The sequence below is a fragment of the Tasmannia lanceolata genome, unplaced genomic scaffold, assembly GCF_043159265.1.
Source record: "Tasmannia lanceolata isolate RefF3 unplaced genomic scaffold, GAP_Taslan_0.1 ptg000029l, whole genome shotgun sequence".
Taxonomy (NCBI): domain Eukaryota; kingdom Viridiplantae; phylum Streptophyta; class Magnoliopsida; order Canellales; family Winteraceae; genus Tasmannia; species Tasmannia lanceolata.
In genome coordinates this window covers 894,956-915,836 of record NW_027518706.1, presented here as the reverse complement: position 1 = coordinate 915,836, position 20,881 = coordinate 894,956, and the positions used below count along the sequence as shown (strand labels likewise).

General features: G+C 41.9%; 1 protein-coding gene across 1 annotated transcript; it reads right to left on the bottom strand.

Moving 5' to 3' along the window:
- Positions 1–8,392: 8,392 nt before the first annotated feature.
- Positions 8,393–10,336, bottom strand: LOC143859402 (uncharacterized). Its single transcript, XM_077370120.1, has 6 exons — positions 10,052–10,336; positions 9,884–9,950; positions 9,446–9,804; positions 9,309–9,372; positions 9,011–9,228; positions 8,393–8,886 (listed from the first exon to the last, which is right to left on the bottom strand). The coding sequence occupies exons 1-6, from the start codon at positions 10,334–10,336 to the stop codon at positions 8,452–8,454; spliced, it is 1,428 nt and encodes a 475-aa protein (XP_077226235.1). The 3' UTR covers positions 8,393–8,451.
- Positions 10,337–20,881: the final 10,545 nt, after the last annotated feature.

Here is a 20,881-nt window from a genome sequence, read left to right as displayed (position 1 = left end):
TGAATAGGCCCAAATGACTTCCCCTTTGTGATTCCGACATAACCCCCCCACTCCAGCCGCCCCTGGGTTACCGATAGAGGAACCGTCAAAATTGAGCTTCAGAGACCCCGGTGGCGGGGGGGACCATGAGGGTCGAGATTGCACTTTGGTAACCGATTCCATGCATATGGTTGACCACCCTTCCCAAAGGGCATACGCAGAAACAAAACGAAAAAGAGGAAGTGAACGGGCCCAGGAGATGACCGCTGCTACCACCTGTATATAAATCCAATATGGGGACCTGACTTTCCCTTCAAAGACCCGCGCATTCCGCTCTTTCCACAAGAACCACCAGGAGGCTAAGAGACACATCTTCCACAAAATTCTACCTTTCCTCTTCCACGGAGCCCAGTCCCAACTCCTAATAAATTCGGCCATAGAATTGGAAGCAACCCAACTGACTCCAAATCTAGAAAAGAGCTGACCCCAAATATATGAAGCAACCTGGCAATGTATAAATAGGTGGTCGATGGATTCCCCGGCGGATAGACATAGGGGGCAGTGATCAACCAGCCACATTCCTCTTTTTCGTAAGAAATCTATCGTCTGAATTCGTCCCCTGCTAACCGACCACCCAAAGAAAGCAACTCTTGGGGGGCATGCGAGGCGCCAAACCGCGGAGGACGCATGCTCCATTAGAGTGGGGATCAGATGGAGATAAAAAGATTTAACAGAGAAAATCCCCGACGGATTCCAAATCCAAATACGACGATCTATGCCCGAAGACTTGATGAAGTAAGAGTTCAATAAGGAGATGAGGGCGCTGTAATCGCTTAACTCCCGGACAAAGAAGGCTCGACGAAACTTAGGAATCCACTCCACTTGCCCTTGGACCCGTTCGAAACATTCCGATACCCAAGCTTCTTTCTGAGAAGATACGATATATAAGTCAGGAAACAAAACTCGGAGAGAATGGGACGAACACCAAGGGTCCTGCCAAAACCGAATTCGATCCCCCCTATAGACTCTGAAGCGAACTCCAGGGGCAAAAACGGTCTTCAAACGCAATATGTCCCTCCATACCGTGATTCCTTTGATTTTGAAAGTATCAACAGAGTCCCAATTCCCATGAGATGAACCATACTTACTGTCAATGACCCGAACCCACAAAGAGGATTGTTCTTCTCCATATCTCCACAACCACTTACCCATAAGGGCCTGATTAAAGAGCTGGACTCTCCTGATACCCAAACCTCCTTTTTTAATTGGAGAACAGACTAAACTCCATTTAAGAAGGGAGACCCCTTTGGAAGTCCTTGAACCGCCCCACAGAAATCGTCTCTGAATTTGCTCGATGCTCTCAGCAACAGAAGCTGGACAATGAAAAAGGGATAGAAAATAAATCGGCATATTAGAGAGAACAGCCTTTATAAGCACCAATCTACCTCCTTTGGAAACCAAACGGCGCTTCCATGTGGCCAACCGACGCTCAATCCTTTGTATAATAGGAGTCCATAGGGTGTGTCTCGGACGGCCCACCCCGAGAGGGAGACCCAAATAGGTAGCGGGAAAGACATCTAGACCACACCCCATAATTCCGGCGAAGGATGAAGCCTCACTCTCAGATACATTAATCGCATACAACCGAGATTTACCAAAATTGGATCGTTGACCTGAGACCATCTCATAACACCGAAGCATGGCTTTCAGATTGAGAAGCTGGGAGAGGACCGGGGAACAGAACAGGAGGGTATCATCCGCAAACTGAAGCAGCGAGACTTCCACCTTATTGGTCCCAATTAGGAAACCTCTATATAGCCCCATATCACTTCCCTTTTTCAGTATACTGCATAAGGATTCGGCCACTATCAAGAAAAGAAATGGAGAGAGAGGATCGCCCTGCCGCAATCCTCTAGAGGATTTGAAGAATCCTTTTGCTGAGCCGTTAATTAGAACGGAAAACCATGCAGATGATAAGCAATTCCGGATCCACCCTCTCCACTTTTCCCCAAAACCCATACGACCCATAAGATAATCTAAAGCGGCCCAATCCACACGGTCATATGCTTTCTCCATATCAAGCTTACATAAGATGCCGCCTTCCCCTGACCGTCGGTAATAGTCAATTGCCTCATTTGCTGTTAAGGAACAATCAAGAATTTGACGCTTGCCTATAAAAGCACTCTGATTTACCGATATAATGGATGGAAGAACCACTTTGATACGGTCCGCCAGCACCTTCGCAAGCACCTTGTATAGGCTGCCCACCAAGCTAATCGGACGAAAATCTGATACTTTGGATGCTCCATCAATTTTTGGAATAAGGACTAGAAAAGTCGCCCCCGTCCCCTTGTCGAGAATAGCACCCTCAAAAAATTCTAGGAAGAAACGAATAAGATCCGATTTGACTGTGTCCCAACACGTCTGAAAGAAAGCCAAGCAAAATCCATCAGGGCCAGGGGCTTTATCCTGAGCTAGAGAGAATAGAGCGATTCGGATTTCCTCCTCAGAGAAGGGGATTTCCAATCCAGCAGAAGCTTCCAGGCTCAAAGTTGAGAAACAAATGTCTTGGGGTATTGGGCGAAGAAGTCCGTCAGCGGAGTACAAAGAACGGTAGAATGCAATAGTTTCCGCAATAATCCTCTCCCGGTCCGAGATAACAACCCCTTCCACCTCTAAAGATTCAATTCGGTTCCTTCGTCTGCGAGTACTGGCTATGGCATGGAAGAAGGCTGTATTTTTATCCCCCTCCATCAACCACTTGACTCGGGATTTTTGCCGCCATGAGATTTCTTCAAGCCTTAACAACTCTTTATGTTCTTGGATAAGCCTGCCTTGTTGCTCAAAATCCTCCGCCGTTGCCGATCCACTATCAGCCAATGAATGGATCTCCAACAATCGGTCCTCAAGGACCCTCTTCCTGCCGAGGGTAATCTCTTTCTGCTCCTTATCCCATGCTTTTAATTTCCCTTTGATAAACCTTAATTTTTTGCCAATGACGACATCACTGGGTCCCGAGAAGGCACAGTCCGCCCACCAACGGACTAATTGAGCCTCCAACAGGGGATTTTCCAGCCAAGCTAATTCAAATCGGAAGGGAGGGGGGCCCCAGGACTCCATTTTAGGGGACAAAAGAAGAGGGCAATGATCGGAGACAGAATGGGGTAATGCCTGCTGGTAAACTTCTGAGATACCTGCCAACCAGTCGCCCGATAAAAGAAACCTATCAAGCCGGCTCCGGTTCGTACCTCTTGCCCATGTGAAGGATGCACCGCCCAACGGTAAATCGACTAGTTCGTTGTTTGCGATAAAATCAGCAAAATTTCTCATACCTACAGTAATGCGCTGACCCCCAATTCGATCTCGTGAATCTAGAACTTCGTTGAAATCCCCCCCAATACACCAAGGAGCAGAACATAGGCCACGCCTCTGATTTAATTCTTCCCAAAAAGAACACTTGTCGGAAGGGGACAAAGGACCATAGACGCCTGTGAATAACCATTCTGATTGATCGTTACATTTGCGGAAGGCTACAGATAGTGAGAAGACCCCTCGCCAAACATCCGAGCTGGCCCACAAGACTGTATCCCATCATTTTACTGTCTCATGTTTTGATATGATAGGGCAACCATCTCAACTTAAACTCATGCATATGATGGGGCCCAACATTTTATCCCTATGAATAGGACCACCATCTCCACGCAAATCCACAAATTTAATAGTGATCAAGAATATGTTTGGGGTAATGAATGCTTCAGATCACCCAATAAAGTAGGCCCCACGAATATTTTCTGGATAAGAAATAAAAATCTATAATAGGTGATGTGGTTGTTGCTTGCTCTGGGATTCGATTCCAGGTCTCCACGCCCACAAAGCAGAGAATTCTAACCATTAGACTACAAGAGGACTTCAAAATGATTTGTCATGTAGAGGAAAAGGAGTGTGCAGTCGACCGCACCAAGCTTAGGTGTGGTCGAGGGCCCCAAACTCATGTGGGTCCACTTTGTTAGGATGATCCAAAGCATTCATTTGAAAGGCCCTTACTTAGATGAGGTATGAACAAAAAATCAGCTCCGTAGGTTCATCCTAACCCATCCAAAAGTGGAGGGCAAAATGGACAGACACCGTTTGCCACAAATATTCCCTTTTTTGCCCCCCACTTTTGGAGGAGTTAGGATGATCCAATGGACTTGATTTTTTGCACACACCCTATCTATGATGGGGCCTTGCAAATGAATGGTTTTGATCAGCACAAAAAATGTGGGACCCATGTGTTTGGGCCCTCGACCGCACCTTAGCTTAGGTGTGGTGGACCGCACAATCTTATTCCTCATTAAGTAATTGCCTAATTTATAGAACTTTAAAATATGTTCACGGTTCTGGTGGAGCAAAAGTTGTTTGGGATATAAGATTGCGTCTGAGACTTGACGGAGGAGGAGATTGTCCAGTTCACGGGACTAATGCTCCGGTTGAATGAATGCTACCTGAAATTATGTTATGATGATCGTATTATATGGTCGCCTGAAGCTCAAGGTGGGTTTTCTATTTGGTCACTTTTTTAAAGGTAATGCTGTGATGAAGGTGGAACATCAGGTAGATAGAGAATATGGTGTAAAAATATTCCCCCAAGGATATTGGCTTTTGTGTGGACCGTCAGTCATCGCTGCATCAACACTTGCGACCGTCTAATGAGACGTTTGTTGTGTCCTATGCCACAAGGCCGAGGTATCTTTAGACCATATATTTATTCATTGCAGATACTCCTCCTTGGTTTGGTCGGCCCTACTCAAATTGTTTGGCATGATTTGGGTATTCCGTGATAACATTTCAAATGAACTGGAAAATTGGATTGGTGCTTTTAATGGATGTTTGGGTCAGGAACTCTGGAAGGCACTGCCGTATGCTGTTTTTTGGCATATGTGGAAGGAACGCAAACACAGGGTCTTTTCCCGATATTAAAAAATCACCATATCTGCTAATTCTTGATATCAAGATTTCTATTGTATCTTGGTCCCGGGCTACAGGTAAGTTACCATATCCCCCGGGTGACACTATGAGACGGTGGAAGGTGATATTGACGGAGAAAAGACAAAGGGTATTACTGAAACCGAAATGGATTCCACCACCTGAAGGTCATTTCAAACTGAATTTTGACGGAAGTTCCAAAGGTAACCCGGGGGCGGCTGGTTTTGGGGGGATTTTGAGGGATCATGATAGCCGGTTTCTCATGTCTTATTCGGGTCCGGCGGGTCTGTGTGATGCCAATGAAGCGGAAGCTAGAGCGCTTTTTTTCGGTTTGAAATGGTATGCGAATCATAATATAGGACCAATAATAATTGAAGGAGATTCCTTGAATGTTATTGATTGGGCCTCAAATCGGATGGGTGGACCATGGCGTCTCTTCAATATTCCATCTGAAATCAGAGATTTGGTATCAGTGTTACATCCCTTGCTCGTTCACAGAAGAAGATCGGCGAACTCTGAGGCAGACTCGCTAGCTAATGAGGGTGTTTCCTTACTATCTGTAGTTGTGTCGTGTTCGGAGCTTTTACAAAGTTTATTGTAACTGTTTTTTTCTTGTGGGCTGACGTTGCCTTTTTTCTGGGGACTACTCGTCCCTGTTGTAATATTTTTCTCTGGAATATATCGTTATCTTCTCTCAAAAAGAAAAGCAACCAGGAACCAGGTTCAGAACATTTCACCTCACAATAATAGTTCTACAAAAATATCACTTGAAAATGTAAATGATATCTGCAAGATGTTCCAACTTAGAAAAAACTGTTGCTAAAAGTTAATTCCTTCTCATACGTAAACCTAATGTTATACACAGAAATTTGTACTTAGGGAACACATCACCATGGTTATGGGCAGGCAATGAATGACTTCTTCCTCTTTATTTTTTAGGAAACAGCATTACACAAACAAAAGTATCTTAAAATATTAGTAAAAATTTTCAGTTAGCGGGACAGGTTATATGAAGATTTTATTCTTTTACTTTCAAATGCCTCGACTCATTTTTGCTTCTTTAGAGAACCAACACAAATTGAGCATAGAGCCGTATAACTGAAGAAAACCACTTCAGTTGCATGCTTGCTCTAGTTTTTATTGTTGTTTATGTTGAAACATTCTTTATTTATCTAGGGAGTGGGTTTCAATGTATTGGGTGCATCTATATTTCTGAAGGTTTAAATTTCATGCTTATCCCAAGTATTGGTTCAGTTTATGCATGATGACCCATTCAGATGGTCTTAGCTCCTGAATATTCAGTCAAATACATAAAGAAGGGAAATATTACATTGAGTCACTAATTAAACTGAGTATCAATCACTCGTGCATTGAATGTGAAGAGAACATCTTGCAACGAAGAATTGATCTTTTCGGCATAAATGAACTCTAGATCAGTTATTAACACTAACTAGGAGTATCCCAAATCAGCTACACATATAAAATCAGACACGACTACTCACCGAACCTTATGGAAACTGTTCCATAAAGCAGGAATTTCATTTGTGAGGCCATTTTTTATAAAATAATCTGTGTGGCCATTTTCATTTAATACACTTGGAGTAAATGGTCAGGAAACTTGAAGGAGAGTCTTGAGATGTTTGACTATCTCTCTCTCCTTGAGGCATATACTACAAGCCAACCTCCAGAGAACCCCATATCTCTTATTTTTGCCACACGAGCAAGGAGAATGGTAAATGCTGGTGGGAATTTTGTCTTACTCAGGTTTCGACCAGAGGGGCAGCCAGTAGAGGCCGTGCTACAATCTTTAGCGCCATGGAAACCTACAGACTTCCGTATGGAAGAAGAGTTGCTATATACGAGCAATCAGTTGTGTGTACCAAAGGATGCGGATCGTATTCGATGGATCCGAGAAGCCCACGCATCCAAGGTAGCGGGACACATTGGCATAGAGAAGATCAGATGAAAAGGTTAATTAAAGAAATTGAGTATGAGAAAATTTCTTTTTGAAATAATGTTTTCATAATCAGAACAAAGTGGACACTGCGGCAAATCTGGTGATTCACAAAAAAACTGAACATATGGAAGCTGAGGGCAACTTGAAAGGCACCAAGTGAAGAAAGGAACTATAAAAAACGATTACATTACAAGAATAAATTGGAAAACATACTCACTGAAGCTCTTACTGTGAAATATTTCAGCCTTTTCATTGGAGCTGGGAATGGTGGACTGAGGTTCTCCAGCTTGAATGTAAATAGACAGTACCGTTACATAAGGGCATAGTCAACAACCAATTTTCAGCCGTTATGGGTATTTAGGTCAAGTTTTTTCATGTAAGATGCATATACATCAAACCTTAATTGAATAAAAAGTAAACCTGTTTTGTCCATAATATGGTTTGTAGGTGTCACATTTAATGGGAGTTCTTGTTGTCTTAACTTGTTTCAAGTTCCCTTTTTTGTTGGAATGCAATGGATATATAAGTAAACAAGTACACAAGTACATGTAATAATTGTGATAATGCTCCTGACCAGATTTCTGTCTCAATAGCCAATAGATAGTGAAGACTATATTTACTAGTTAAAAAAGTAATCAGATGTATTTACTTGTGATATTATCTGGATTAGCAGGAACTGCAAAAGCTATTTCTATCCCAAAACTATTCCAGTTTTCCAATGTATCCAAGAGATGCAGATAAAGGTTAAAGCAACAAAAAAGTATTGCATATTGTTAACTTACCAACTTCTCCAAAAGCTTAAGCTGTTGGAGAAAGGCGTTATTTATCTTTTATACTTTAACACTCCCCCACACGTGTGGCCCACTTGGCAAACACGTGGCACCTATGGTCCCACTTTGGGCAGACCATCGCATGTGGATTTTTGCTATCCGGGAGGTTTGAACTCGAAGCCTTTGGCTTTGATACCATGTTAACTTACCAACTTCTCCAAAAGCTTAAGCTATTGGAGAAAGGCGTTATTTATCTTTTATACTTTAACACATACTATTTCAGATTTCCAATGTATACAAGAAATGCAAATAAAAGTTAAAGCAACAAATAAATATTGCATATGAAAAATTTATTCAGTATGGCAATTATTGTTTAAACGAACTCACTACCTTTGATTAGGAAATGACTTCGTCAAAGCCGCTGCTTCTTTGTTCTGCAGATGAGGACCAGTATTGTCAGCAAGGAAAGTAGCAATACAATTCCACAAGCAATTCGGCTAGAACTGACTTGTGCACCAGAAAAAAAAAACAAAATAAAGAAAGAAAGGTGCGGCATCAGAAACATGGCTATTCCTCTATACAATTTTATCAAATTACATAAGTAGAATATGTACCATTTTCCGTTCCTTAATCTCTGCAAGAATGATTAGGTCTTTCATCATCAACTTTCTGGGGTCCATCTCTTCCTCTGGGGTTTCAAGTAAAACCTTGTCCACTAGCAAAAATAATTGATATTAGACCTTTACTGCACCAAAAGAGAAAGAATCAGTTTAACAAAACTCAAAGCCTAGAAATGGAGGTACCTTGCCTTCTGTTTCGTCGACATGAATGACGAAACTTCTTTGGAGGGGATTGCTTAGTTACTGGATCGGATTCTTCGGATACCTTTTTGAGCCTCCGAACTGGTTTCTCATTTTCAGCTGCAGACCTCTTGGGTTTTCTTGGTGCCCGCTTTTGCTTGGGTGCATCCTCACCCCTATAATCCTCATCATGGCCATAATCTCCATCCATTATAGAATTATTAGAGACTTCATCAGCCCCATTTTCTATTTCATCAGCGGGAGCATGAATAGCTGCCCCTTTTCTCAGTTGTCTTGATGATCTACGAGCTTCAATCTCTTCCACCCCTTCAGAAATTTCTTTAACCGTCTGGGGCTGAGCCTTTCCTGTCTCCTTAGATCCCGTCGAAGTTTTTCGTTTCCTAATGTTGGTCCTCTGAAAAGCTCAGCTCATAAAGCAGGGAAAGAAAAAAAATCAGAATAACAAGATATCATTACTATGCTTGCTCAATAAAAAAAAGAACAAATAAATACATACTATGGAAATCATGAAACTTTACCTCTCTTCCTGATGTTTCAGGAACAGTCGGCAACTCGCCATTCCTGCCAGCGTCTACAGGCTCCAAATTAGAAGCTTCATCATGGTACGCTGGCTCTTGGATCACAAGAGGTCGAAAGGGACGTACTGTTGGTGTGATATCACAGGGGTGCATGGTTGATGAATCAACAAAAGCATCAGGTGGAAAGGAGGGAGTTGAACCCTCGATGAATTCTTCAACTGCAATCAACATAGATCCACAACTAAACATGGCAAACAAAAAAGAGAGAAATTCTACTCAGTGGAGCCTTGATACTTACCAGTGGTAGTGGGCTGTAAAACAATCTCATCAAGAGAACCCAAGCCTGGAAGGTCTATAGCTGCCTGAAAGCTAACAAAATTTCTACTAACATGTAGTGGAAAAAGCAGAAAGCGAGAGATAAGTTATAACTTTTACCTCTCTTCCTGAGCTTCCATTATTTCTACACAAATCTATGTTTGTATTGAAGACATCAGCTTCTGAATGTGGAATATGTGTTGGGCCTGGGGCCCCTTGTGTCACAATAAGTTGAGAGGAAGGATCCATTGGTGCAGAATTGTAAGGACTGGTGGTTGAGCATTCGACAGAAGAACAGGGTGGAAAGGATGAATGAGCAGAGCTCCCCGCCAAGATCTCAACTTCAGAAGAAGGGAGCTGAGGATCAACTGGGGGAGAAACCGACTCCACAGATTCAGGAAGGGCAGAGGGAATTGAGACGGTTTTTTTGTTTCTTGGTCGAGCAATTGGCTTGGGCCGAAATTTACCAACTGCCTGGCCTGTGTACAGAAAAAATTCCCACAGCTCAACACCGAAAAACTAAAAAAAAATATTCCATTGGTTAAGTTCATTACTTACTAGCGGTGGTGATGGGCTGAAAAAGAATATCGTCAAAAGATTCAAAGCTAGAAGATAGTGCTAAAGCCTGAAAGGAGACAAAAAATTATCAGAAAAGCTCAAACAATTTTTTTATTTTTTTTGAATGGCACATAAATGATAATCTTTTTACCTCTGCTCCTGATATACCTCATCCCTCTGCAAATTTTCATCATTTTCTAATACTGGAGATTCCGAATGTGAAGCTTCTGAGTGGCCTACCAACTCTTGGGGAACAAAGAGCTCTGAGTAAGGTTCTACTTGTGCAGAACTACAAGACCTGATTATTGAAGAGCTGATAGAAGGAAACACTGGCAGAGACAATCCGTCTTCATGGCATAGAGAATCCAATGGATGAGAAATGTGATCTGCAGTATTGGAGATGACAGAGTATGGTGTTGTGAGGTGCTTACTATTGAATCTGACATTTGCCATCGGCTTAAAATGCACCACAGCCCTCGCTTCCAATATAGTCCATCAGCCACAGATTACAGCAAAGTGTATAAAGCAAAAACCAATAGGAAAAAGTTCGTCACTTGCCAGAAGCAGTGGTGGTTTGAGAAAGAAAATCATTGAGAGACTCCAAGCTGGAAAACATGTCTGTAGCCTGAAAGCAAAATAACTTCATAAAACTTCGGGCAATTAGGAAATTGGTCGTGGAAGTAATTAGTATTTACCTCCATTCTTGATCTTCCTTCGTCGATCTGGGAATTTCCATTGTTGTCAAAGATAACCTGTTCTGAATGTGGAGCATCTATGGGGTCCACAGACTCTTGAGTCACAAATTGAACAGAAGGGTCCATTGGTGAAAAGTTGTAAGTCCCGATGTTTGAGGAGTCGAAAGAACCAATGGATGGAAAGGCAGAATGAGTTGATTGCGTGTCCAATCCTTCATTTTGAGAAGAAAGGGTGTGAGGATCAAGTGGAGCTGAAACAGAATCTGTAGCATCATGAAGAATTGAAGAATCTGAAGCATCATGAAGAATTGATTACAAAATTAAAGTCAGGAACGGATAGAACAATCGCAAAATAACATCACCAACAATAACTTTCGTAGGATAAAAATAAACAATATCATAATGCAATTCCATGTGCATCCGTATGAGTTCATGCCAAAGTGTAGTGGACAGATGCATAGGCAAGATGAGAGCAGAGTAAAAACAGAATTGCGCCCTTGGAAAAAAAAAACAGAATTGTGCCACAAACTTCCACGTCTGATATTCCAAGAGGGCCTAAAAAAATTGATTTGGATTTTGAGAACCACTTGTGGGTCCAAAATGTTGGGATGTGTGCGGCCACATGGCCTTATCCCTTCCGGGAGTTAAGCCGTGGTATGGACGGCATATAAGGAGGGGGCGTAGCAACATGCTGAGATTTAATATGGTGGTTGGGTTTGTGATCTAGAAATAGATACACAAAGCCAACCCAAGACATCCATCTCTAAGAATAACTCCCACAAGCAGCTGAGCGTAGCCCCCTTCCAAAATCATCTTCTCCTCCTGTTTGAGAAAATCTATCACAAAATTGATTGTTGGACTCAGATTTATGTCTAATTTTGAGTCAATAATCAGTTTTGGACTAACAATTAGTTCTCAAAATCCAAAACAAACAGTGCCTAAGTGAGAATAGTACCCATGGCTGGATTATCTCGTATCAAGTGGTCAAATGATTAAATTAGTGTTTCATTTTCCCAATGGGCGCACTGAACTTGTGCTGGAATTCACCGATTCCCTCGACTTAACAACCCACAATGGAAACTCAAAAGCAGTAAACATAAGTGGGGAAAAAAAGAAAAAGAAAAAAGCCCAGTTAACTAGAGACTTATTACTGACCTGTGATGGCAGAGTCCTGAAAAAGAAAGTCATTGAGTGATTCGAAGCAAGAAGAAACCATGTCTACCTGAAAACAAACAATGTAGTTATTAAAAGACCTCAAACAAAACAGCAACAAGGTACAGAAAATATCAAATAATTACATCTGTTCCTGATTTTCCACCAAGATCTTTCTGCAAATCCGAATGTGAAGTGTGTGTGGGAGCAGTAGTACATGGCATTGTGGAAGAGGAATTACAGGACGAGAATTCAAATTTTGCAGCATCAGAGGGAACAGAATGTGTTGTGACAGACTCTTCATTTTTGGGTCGGGATTTGGCCTTTGGTTTGAATTTAGCCGCCACCCGAACTGCCATTGATATAATATAGGAAATTTGACATAAGGGGGATAAATAAAAGGCATAATATCAGAGGGGTAAAGAGTTTGTTGAAAATGACCGAAGGGGGTCAAATTTGGTTTTGAAAATTTCGGATGACGAGAATGCCCCTCTGGCAGAAACCGAGTGAAATGACGTAGAGAAATAAAAAAAGCTTTTAAGTTTTCCCTCTTCTCTCTTCCCTCTTCTCTCCTCTCGTCGGCGATCTCGACCATCTGTTTTTCGTCCTCTCCTCCGGCGATCTCTACGGCAATCATTCCGGCGATCTCGACCAAGGGGAAGCACGTATCAAACCTCGCATTTTTAGGAAACCCTACCTGGTACGTCGTTTTCTTCCCTTACTTTATTCAATCTCATTTTTATTTACTTTTTAAAAGGAAAATGAGGTTGAGAGAGATGCAAAAGGGGGGGGGGGAGAATCATGCAATATGTTTTTAATTTTTTTCAGTTCATATACATGTCAGTTACTGCATTTCCTCCTACAGAGTAAAATAGTTGTAAATGCTTGTAAATGTTGTTTATTGCTGCTAGGGTTTTATGTTTGACATTAATTTGTGAAATGGAGAAACGTTCTGCTGTTTATTTATTCTAGGGTTTTATTATGTACATTAATTTGTGAAATGGAGAGATGGGATTTCATTTCATATATGCGTATCCACCTACAGAGTAAAATAGAGTTGCATGCTACGGTATTTGTTGATGCTAGGGTTTAATTTTTGACGTTAATTTGTGGAATGGAGAAATGCGATTTCGTTTCATGTACATATGTTAATGCTAGGCTTTTAATTTTACAATTTGTGGAGTGGAGAAATGGGATTTCAAAAACACCTTCTTGAAAACCATGTAGAGCTCCCCTATATTGGCCTTGAAAACCCTCTTTTGGTACTAGTAACCCCACCTAGGTAGCTGGAAACCCTTTTCTGTGAACTTGGGGACCATGTTGGGCAGTTGATGGCCCCTCTATGGAGACTTCTTCTAGGATTTGATGGACCCTCCAAGGGTACTTCTCCTACCCCATTTGAGGGCCCATAATCCCTTCTCTAATACCATGCATAGCTCCCCTCTGTTGGCCTTGAGAAGCCCCTCTTAGGTACTAGTAACCCCTTTTTTGTAGCTGAAAACCCATGACTTTGAACTTCAGGACCATCTTCTGGATTTGATGGACCCTCCAAGGGTACTTCTTCTACCCCATTTGAGGGCCCATAATCCCTTCTCTAATACCATGCATAGCTCCCCTCTATTGCCCTTGAGAAGCCCCCCTTAGGTACTAATAACCCATTTTTTGTAGCTGAAAACCCATGACTTTCAACTTCAGGACTTTCTTCTGGATTTGATGGACCCTCCAAGGGTACTTCTTCTACCCCATTTGAGTGCCCATAATCCCTTCTCTAATACCATGCATAGCTCCCCTCGGTTGCCCTTGAGAAGCCCCCCTTAGGTACTAATAACACCTTCTTTGTAGCTGAAAACCCATGCCTTTCAACTTGAGCACCATCTTTGGATTTGTTGCACCCTCCAAGGGTACTTCTCCTACCCCATTTGAGGGCCCATAATCCCTTCTCTAATATCATCCATAGGTCCCCTCTATTGGCCTTGAGAAGCCCCCCTTAGGTACTAGTAACCCTTTTTTTGTAGCTGAAAACCCATGACTTTGAACTTCAGGACCATCTTCTGGATTTGATGGACCCTCCAAGGGTACTTCTTCTACCCCATTTGAGGGCCCATAATCCCTTCTCTAATACCATCCATAGGTCCCCTATGTTGCCCTTGAGAAGCCCCCTCCTACGTACTAATAACCCCTTTTTTGTAGCTGAAAACCCATGACTTTCAACTTCAGGACTTTCTTCTGGATTTGATGGACCCTCCAAGGGTACTTCTTCTACCCCATTTGAGTGCCCATAATCCCTTCTCTAATACCATGCATAGCTCCCCTCGGTTGCCCTTGAGAAGCCCCACTAAGGTACTAGTAACCCCTTTTTTGTAGCTGAAAACCCATGACTTTGAACTTCAAGACCATCTTCTGGATTTGATGGACCCTCCAAGGGTACTTCTTCTACCCCATTTGAGGGCCCATAATCCCTTCTCTAATACCATCCATAGGTCCCCTCTGTTGCCCTTGAGAAGCCCCCCTTACGTACTAATAACCCCTTTTTTGTAGCTGAAAACCCATGCCTTTGAACTTGAGGACCTTCTTCTGGATTTGATGGACCCTCCAAGGGTACTTCTCCTACCCCATTTGAGGGCCCATAATCCCTTCTCTAATACCATCCAGAGCTCCCCTCGTTGCCCTTGAGAAGCCCCCCTTACGTACTAATAACCCCTTTTTTCTAGCTAAAAACCCATGCCTTAGAACTTCAGGATCTTCTTCTGCATTTGATGGACCCTCCAAAGGTACTTCTCCTACCCCATTTGAGGGCCCATAATCCCTTTTCTAATACTATGCATAGCTCCCCTCTATTGCCCTTGAGAAGCCTCCCTTAGGTACTAATAACCCCTTGTCTGTAGCTGAAAACCCATGCCTTTGAACTTCAGGACCTTCTTCTGGATTTGATGGACCCTCCAAGGGTACTTCTCCTACCCCATTTGAGGGCCCATAATCCCTTCTCTAATACCATGCATAACTCCCCTCTGTTGCCCTTGAGAAGCCTCCCTTAGGTACTAATAACCCCTTTTTTGTAGCTGAAAACCCATGCCTTTGAACTTCAGGATCTTCTTCTGCATTTGATGGACCCTCCAAGGGTACTTCTCCTACCCCATTTGAGAGCCCATAATCCCTTCTCTAATACCATCCATAGCTCCCCTCTATTGCCCTTGAGAAGCCCCCCTTACGTACTAATAACCCCTTTTTTGTAGCTGAAAACCCATGCCTTTGAACTTGAGGACCTTCTTCTAGATTTGATGGACCCTCCGAGGGTACTTCTTCTACCCCATTTGAGGGCCCATAATCCCTTCTCTAATACCATCCATAGCTCCCCTCTATTGCCCTTGAGAAGCCCCCCTTACGTACTAATAACCCCTTTTTGTAGCTGAAAACCCATGCCTTTGAACTTCAGGACCTTCTTCTGGATTTGATGGACCCTCCGAGGGTACTTCTTCTACCCCATTTGAGGGCCCATAATCCCTTCTCTAATACCATGCATAGCTCCCCTCTATTGCCCTTGAGAAGCCTCCCTTAGGTACTAATAACCCCTTTTTGTAGCTGAAAACCCATGCCTTTGAACTTCAGGACCTTCTTCTGCATTTTTGCTAGGTTTTATTTTTTACGTTAATTTTTGGAATGGAGAAATGCGATTTCATTTCATGTACATATCAGTTACCGCATTTCCACCTACGGAGTAAAATAAATGCAAATGGTCGTCTGCTATTTGTTTATGCTAGGCTTTTATTTTTACAATTTGTGGAGTAAAGAAATGGGTTTTCAAAAACACCTTCTTCAATACCATGTAGAGGGCACAGTTTATAGTTGATGAGCCTTCTTTAATACCATGTGGAGACCCATGTTCATTGTTGAAGCAGTCATGGTTCACTTGTTTTATCTTCGATTTTATTTATTAAATTATTGGTCCAATGGTGGTCATTGAATTCCAATAGCTAGTGCTTATCTGCTTTGTTTCTCAAAAGGTCTGATGCTATGAGTTTTTTTTAAAATGCATGTGAGATAATACTCGCCTGATGCCCATGTGGATGAGAATTTTAACAGACCTCCTAATCTGTTTTGGGGGTTTGTCCTTGTTGTTGTGCTTTCAGAAAATTCATATAGAACACTGATCGTTGCACTTATTGGTTAGCTCTTTTGTTTCTTGTTTGCTTTGCTTCATATCTAAGAAGCCAGACCTTAGAGGTTACAGACATGATACATATTTTCAGGTAAGTATGAGAATTGTAATAATTGTTGGTTTGCTTGCTAGCTTTTCTTCATAATAGTACTGATTGGGAATATGAGTTTATGCTATGGGTTGGATTTTATTGATTTTCTTGGTAATTTATTTTAGAGATGATGAGGACGAGAATTTTAATGATTGTCAATATAACTGAGTTTTTGGGTTATGAATTGGTCTCGGTGATTTTGATTTGGTTGTTCATTGTTATACATTTTTTATCCGGTCAGGAGCCATTCAAAGCCTTGAAAGATGGTGATGCGAAAAAGTGATAGAGTGAAAGTAATAAAGCCTCCAATAAGGACAGAAAGGAGTTTAGAAGGGGAGGAGACGAAAACTGCAGCTGTGAAGAAGAGAGGAACATATGTAAGTGTGTATGTTGTTAATTGTATCAATCATAGTAAGTTAATTCATTTACCACATATATTTTGGCAATGTAATTTGTTTTGCAGGCTCCATACGTCCCAGCACGATGTTCTCCAGCTTCTTTCAAATCGGCAATGGACAGGATAAAGTTCAAGCCAGTCCATTTTCATGCCATAGAAAAGACTCCTTTCCGACATCTGTTTGGCATGGAGGACATTATCATGCACAAGCCTCTCATAAGAGCTATCCACGATAAGTGGACTCCCGGCACTAACACGTTCACGTTAGGGAGTATAAATGTCCCCTTCCTTCCAAGAGATGTGGCATTGGCATTAGGACTGCCACTTAGTGGAGAGCAAATGGACGTGGCGAGGGTTCTGTCATTCGATAGGACAAAACCGCAACCTAAAGTGCCTGGCTGGCCATTTCCAAAGGCCAACGTCAAGGCATCGGTTATTGAGAATGAAATTACACCATTAGTTAGAGAACGCAATAAAGTTTCGATAGAGAAGACAGTGAAATATGTTCTCCTGCATCTTTTTGCCTCTGTCATGTTCACAAAAAGCGCACATCGAGCTGATGAGCTCTTCTGGCCCTACATCGACGACATATGAAACATTGGCAACTATAACTGGCGATGGCAGTGTATGACTGGCTCGTAGATTACCTAGACAGAGTCAGCAAGGGTGGCAGGTACCTTGGTGGCTGCTCGTTGGTAATTCAGGTAATTTGGACTCATGACATTTAATATTCTAACCGTGCTGTTTATAGTTTGATTAACATGGTGTTTCATATGTATGCAGGTATGGTTATACGAGCATACCACATTTTGGATTCCCACCAATCCAACTGCTCGTCCACGTGTCCTTAAATGAGACTGGAAAGCAAACGAATCAAAGACATATCGATTAGTGGAGCAGAAGCAGATAAAGAAATCGGAGGTGAGATATGAAAAATTTGTTAACGTATATATCAATACTAGTATCTTGATAACTGACTATGTTTTCCAAAAACTCAGGTGGTGGTGACATTGAAAGTATCTCTGTTAGAGAAGTCACAGTACCTACAGGATGAGGTAATGCAGTCGAGCAGGACTATGTTGCCTATGTTATTTTATTTTACTTTTTGATTTTTTAAATTTGATCATTGACTGTCATGTTTAAACATTAGGATGTTGAGGAGACAATGGAAGCCGATAAGGAACAGTTGGAATCCGAGGGGATAGTTTTGGGAGTAGAAAGTGAAATGGAGAAAGGAAGTAGTGAAGATGAGTCGAAGCATATAAAAATTTTGGCGAGAGAGAGAGAGATGTAGTTGATAGACAGTGGCAGATGATTAGAGCAGCATGGGAAGAAATAAGAAAAAGAGAGGAAGATGTTGAAAAAAGAGAGGAAGATGTCAGAAAGAAAGAGAAGGATTTGAAAAAAGGATGGGAGCGTATGCGGAGAACAAATGAAGGGACTGGGGGAAGAATGGAGGGGGTTGAGGTGGAGGGGGTTGAGGAGGAGAGGAAGGGCGAAAATGCATCTCAAGGTGCACGATTATCTTCGCAGCTGTGCAAGGATTGGACGGATTTAGCTGACCTTGGATGTGACATGGATGCAGCCGCCACCCTAATAGATGTATCGGCTCAGAACCCCAAGTCACATGAAGAAATATTCGGCACCACAGACGGGGTGATCCTTAACCCTTTACAACGATTGTTCGAAATGGAGGTGACCAAGGAAGAGGCACCATCTACTGAAGTTGAGATGAAAGTGAGTGGTCTAAGGGATGAGATGGTGGATTCCGAATTAGGGAGCATTGTGAGGGGTGTGAAGATGGATGGAAGGAGTAGGAAACCTGGGAGAGCCAGAAAAAGCCCCTACTATTCAGGGAAGACCCGAAAGAGGAGGCAGAAGGAAGGGAAGAAACAGGAGGAGGACCCCAACATACCTAAACCACCGCCCAAGAAGAAAGGGGATGACGAGAAGATGCGTAAGGGAAGGAGAACAGCTTTGATAGAGAGACTTCTAAAGCATGAAAAAAGGCAAGTAGATGTGAATTATATTATACCATGATTTAAGTTGATCAGAATTGAAAATTATTAACTAAAAATTTAATACAATTTTGCAGTGATATCCTCATGGAAACGGATGATGTACACCTAATAGCTGAAGACCTACAACAGCTTTGGAATGTCAGACAATACCTGACTGGCACTGTAAGTGTCATTTTTTATCATTAATTTCTACATTACTGTAGGTAATAATGTACATCTGACATTTACTTCTCTTCCTTGAAGATTGTCGATATATATGGGAAGCACGTGCAGTCCTCCAACGACGATGGGTTAGCAGATCCTACAATGGGGGGAATTGTCTTCATTCCATCGGTGGTACATGTAAGTGTAATTTCTATCATCCCACATTGAGGTTTACATAAGATTTTATCTGTAGTATCCCATTGAATTCCTTTTTTTTATAGGGAACTCTGACTGCAGTGGGGACCGAAGTCACTGAGGAGAAGAGGGTAGAAAAGTGGAAGACAGCGAAGGACGCTCTGCACAGTAGACTTATAAACCACCACCTCGAAGCAGTAAAAATGGTACTATTACCATTATGTGAAGACAACCATTGGGTTCTCCTCATTGTCGATATGGTCAACAAAATCTTCCACGAATGCAATTCCTGTAAAGGAATGGAGTTCCAGGAAAGAGCAGGATTGACCGTAAGTGGGTTAGCATCTTTAATGTTTTCCTACTTATAAATCTATACGTATAACACTTATGTTTCCTAAACCTGTCAATGTTAACCACTTGCAGGTTGCATTGTTGAAGGAGTACTTAAAGGAAAGGGGCTGTAATATAGACCACTTTCAATATGCGCAGATGGAAAATTTCCCACAACAGGCCAATAGGTCAGTATATTAGTATATTTAAATGTTTATTTTTCTAGGCTATGATTTTGATTCGCTCAATACAACCGTTGTTATGCAGGTTCGACTGTGGTTTGTTCGTGCTTAAAGCGATCAACCATCTGTATGCAAATGATCCATTTACTTTCAGCAAGTCTGACATTCCCGCTTATCGGCTGCAGCTGTGCGAAAGATTCTTGCGCGGAGAGTTTGGGGACTGTGGCGATTTCCTTAAGGGGGATATATGACTGAAAAATGAAGAACATCTCTTCAAGTTCTGATGGATGTTGTAAACATGGTGGACATTGATGGTCTTTCCAGTGAAGTTTTCTGTCTATTTGTAAGCAAAATGGGGTAAAATTGGCTAAATTTATTTGTAATTGTTGGGCGCATATGTGTAGGACAGAAAGCAGGGTGTAGAGACACAGAGGGAGGGTTTGTTTGTATCTCAGCATACTGACAACTATGTATTTGTAATTAAAAATCAAGTTCTGTCAACTGATGGTCGTTGTGGCATTGGATTCATTGCGAAATATGGTAAAGGACTTTGAAATTTATCAAATATTTCTTCATAAAGTTTTGGGGGAATTTATATTTGTATTGGATAGAAATATGATTTATTTGTATTGAATTGTGGTTATTTTCTGTAGTTTTAATTTATTTTCATCGTCATAGTTGGCAGTGGGAGCCCTATTTTTCTGATTTTTCGGGTATTTATATTTTTATTGTAGGTGAAAATGTTAGGACATTGTCTGATAGAGCCCCAAATTGCACGTTGTTCGTACTTTTGAGGAAGAAAAATCTCCCTGCGAGATTGGTGGGAAAATAAGTTATCCCTCTTGAAAAAATATTTCCGGTTTTGTTTGGTTGGTTTAACTGTTGGGAAGAAAATAAATCTTCCGCAAACTTGTTCATAAATTTAACACCTGTAGACACCCCATTTTGCTCTGCTTTGATTAAAAAAGAAATTAGGGTTTCGCTGTCAATTTTTCAGTGTTTTCTATTCCGGTGTTCGTCCCTTACGCTTTCTCAAATCTTTCTGGTCATTTCTGCAATGTTCTGATTTTTTTCCGCTAAAGTGCGGAGAAGGGTTATTCGTGAGAATCCGAGCAAGGGAGAATTTGTACCCGTTTGGTGGGCCCGCATTGAACATTTGTTTAAAATTGAATCAACCGGGGGCCCACATTGTGGGGCCCACGTTGTGGGGCCCACGTTGTGGGGCCCGCGTTGTGGGGCCTCAATGGGGCCTCTTGTGAGGCCTCTTATGAAGAGCAATGATGGTAGCTCTCCACTAAGACAACATGATGGGCCCTCCACTAAGAACAATAATGATGGATTCTCCACTAAGAAACATGATGGGCCCTCCACTAAGAACAATAATGATGGATTCTCCACTAAGAAACATGATGGGCCCTCCACTAAGAACAATAATGATGGATTCTCCACTAAGAAACATGATGGGCCCTCCACTAAGAACAATAATGATGGATTCTCCACTAAGAGGGACAACATGATGAGCTCTCCACCAACATATCTCTCTCTCTCTCTTTCTCTCCCTATATATATCTTCCTTCCCATCCATAAAAGAAAAAAAAGAGAAATTTATCTTCCATTATCTCTTTCTCTTCCATT

What these genes read in the sequence shown, in the direction of transcription:
- LOC143859402 (XM_077370120.1), bottom strand. Translation starts at nt 10,336, where the DNA reads ATGGCAAATGTCAGATTCAATAGTAAGCACCTCACAACACCATACTCT. An exon ending in ATGGAAGCTCAGGAAGAGAG is followed by an intron (nt 9,373 to 9,445) that starts GTAAAAGTTATA and finishes GTTAGCTTTCAG; the next exon opens with GCAGCTATAGACCTTCCAGG. An exon ending in CTGAAACATCAGGAAGAGAG is followed by an intron (nt 8,887 to 9,010) that starts GTAAAGTTTCAT and finishes TGAGCTTTTCAG; the next exon opens with AGGACCAACATTAGGAAACG.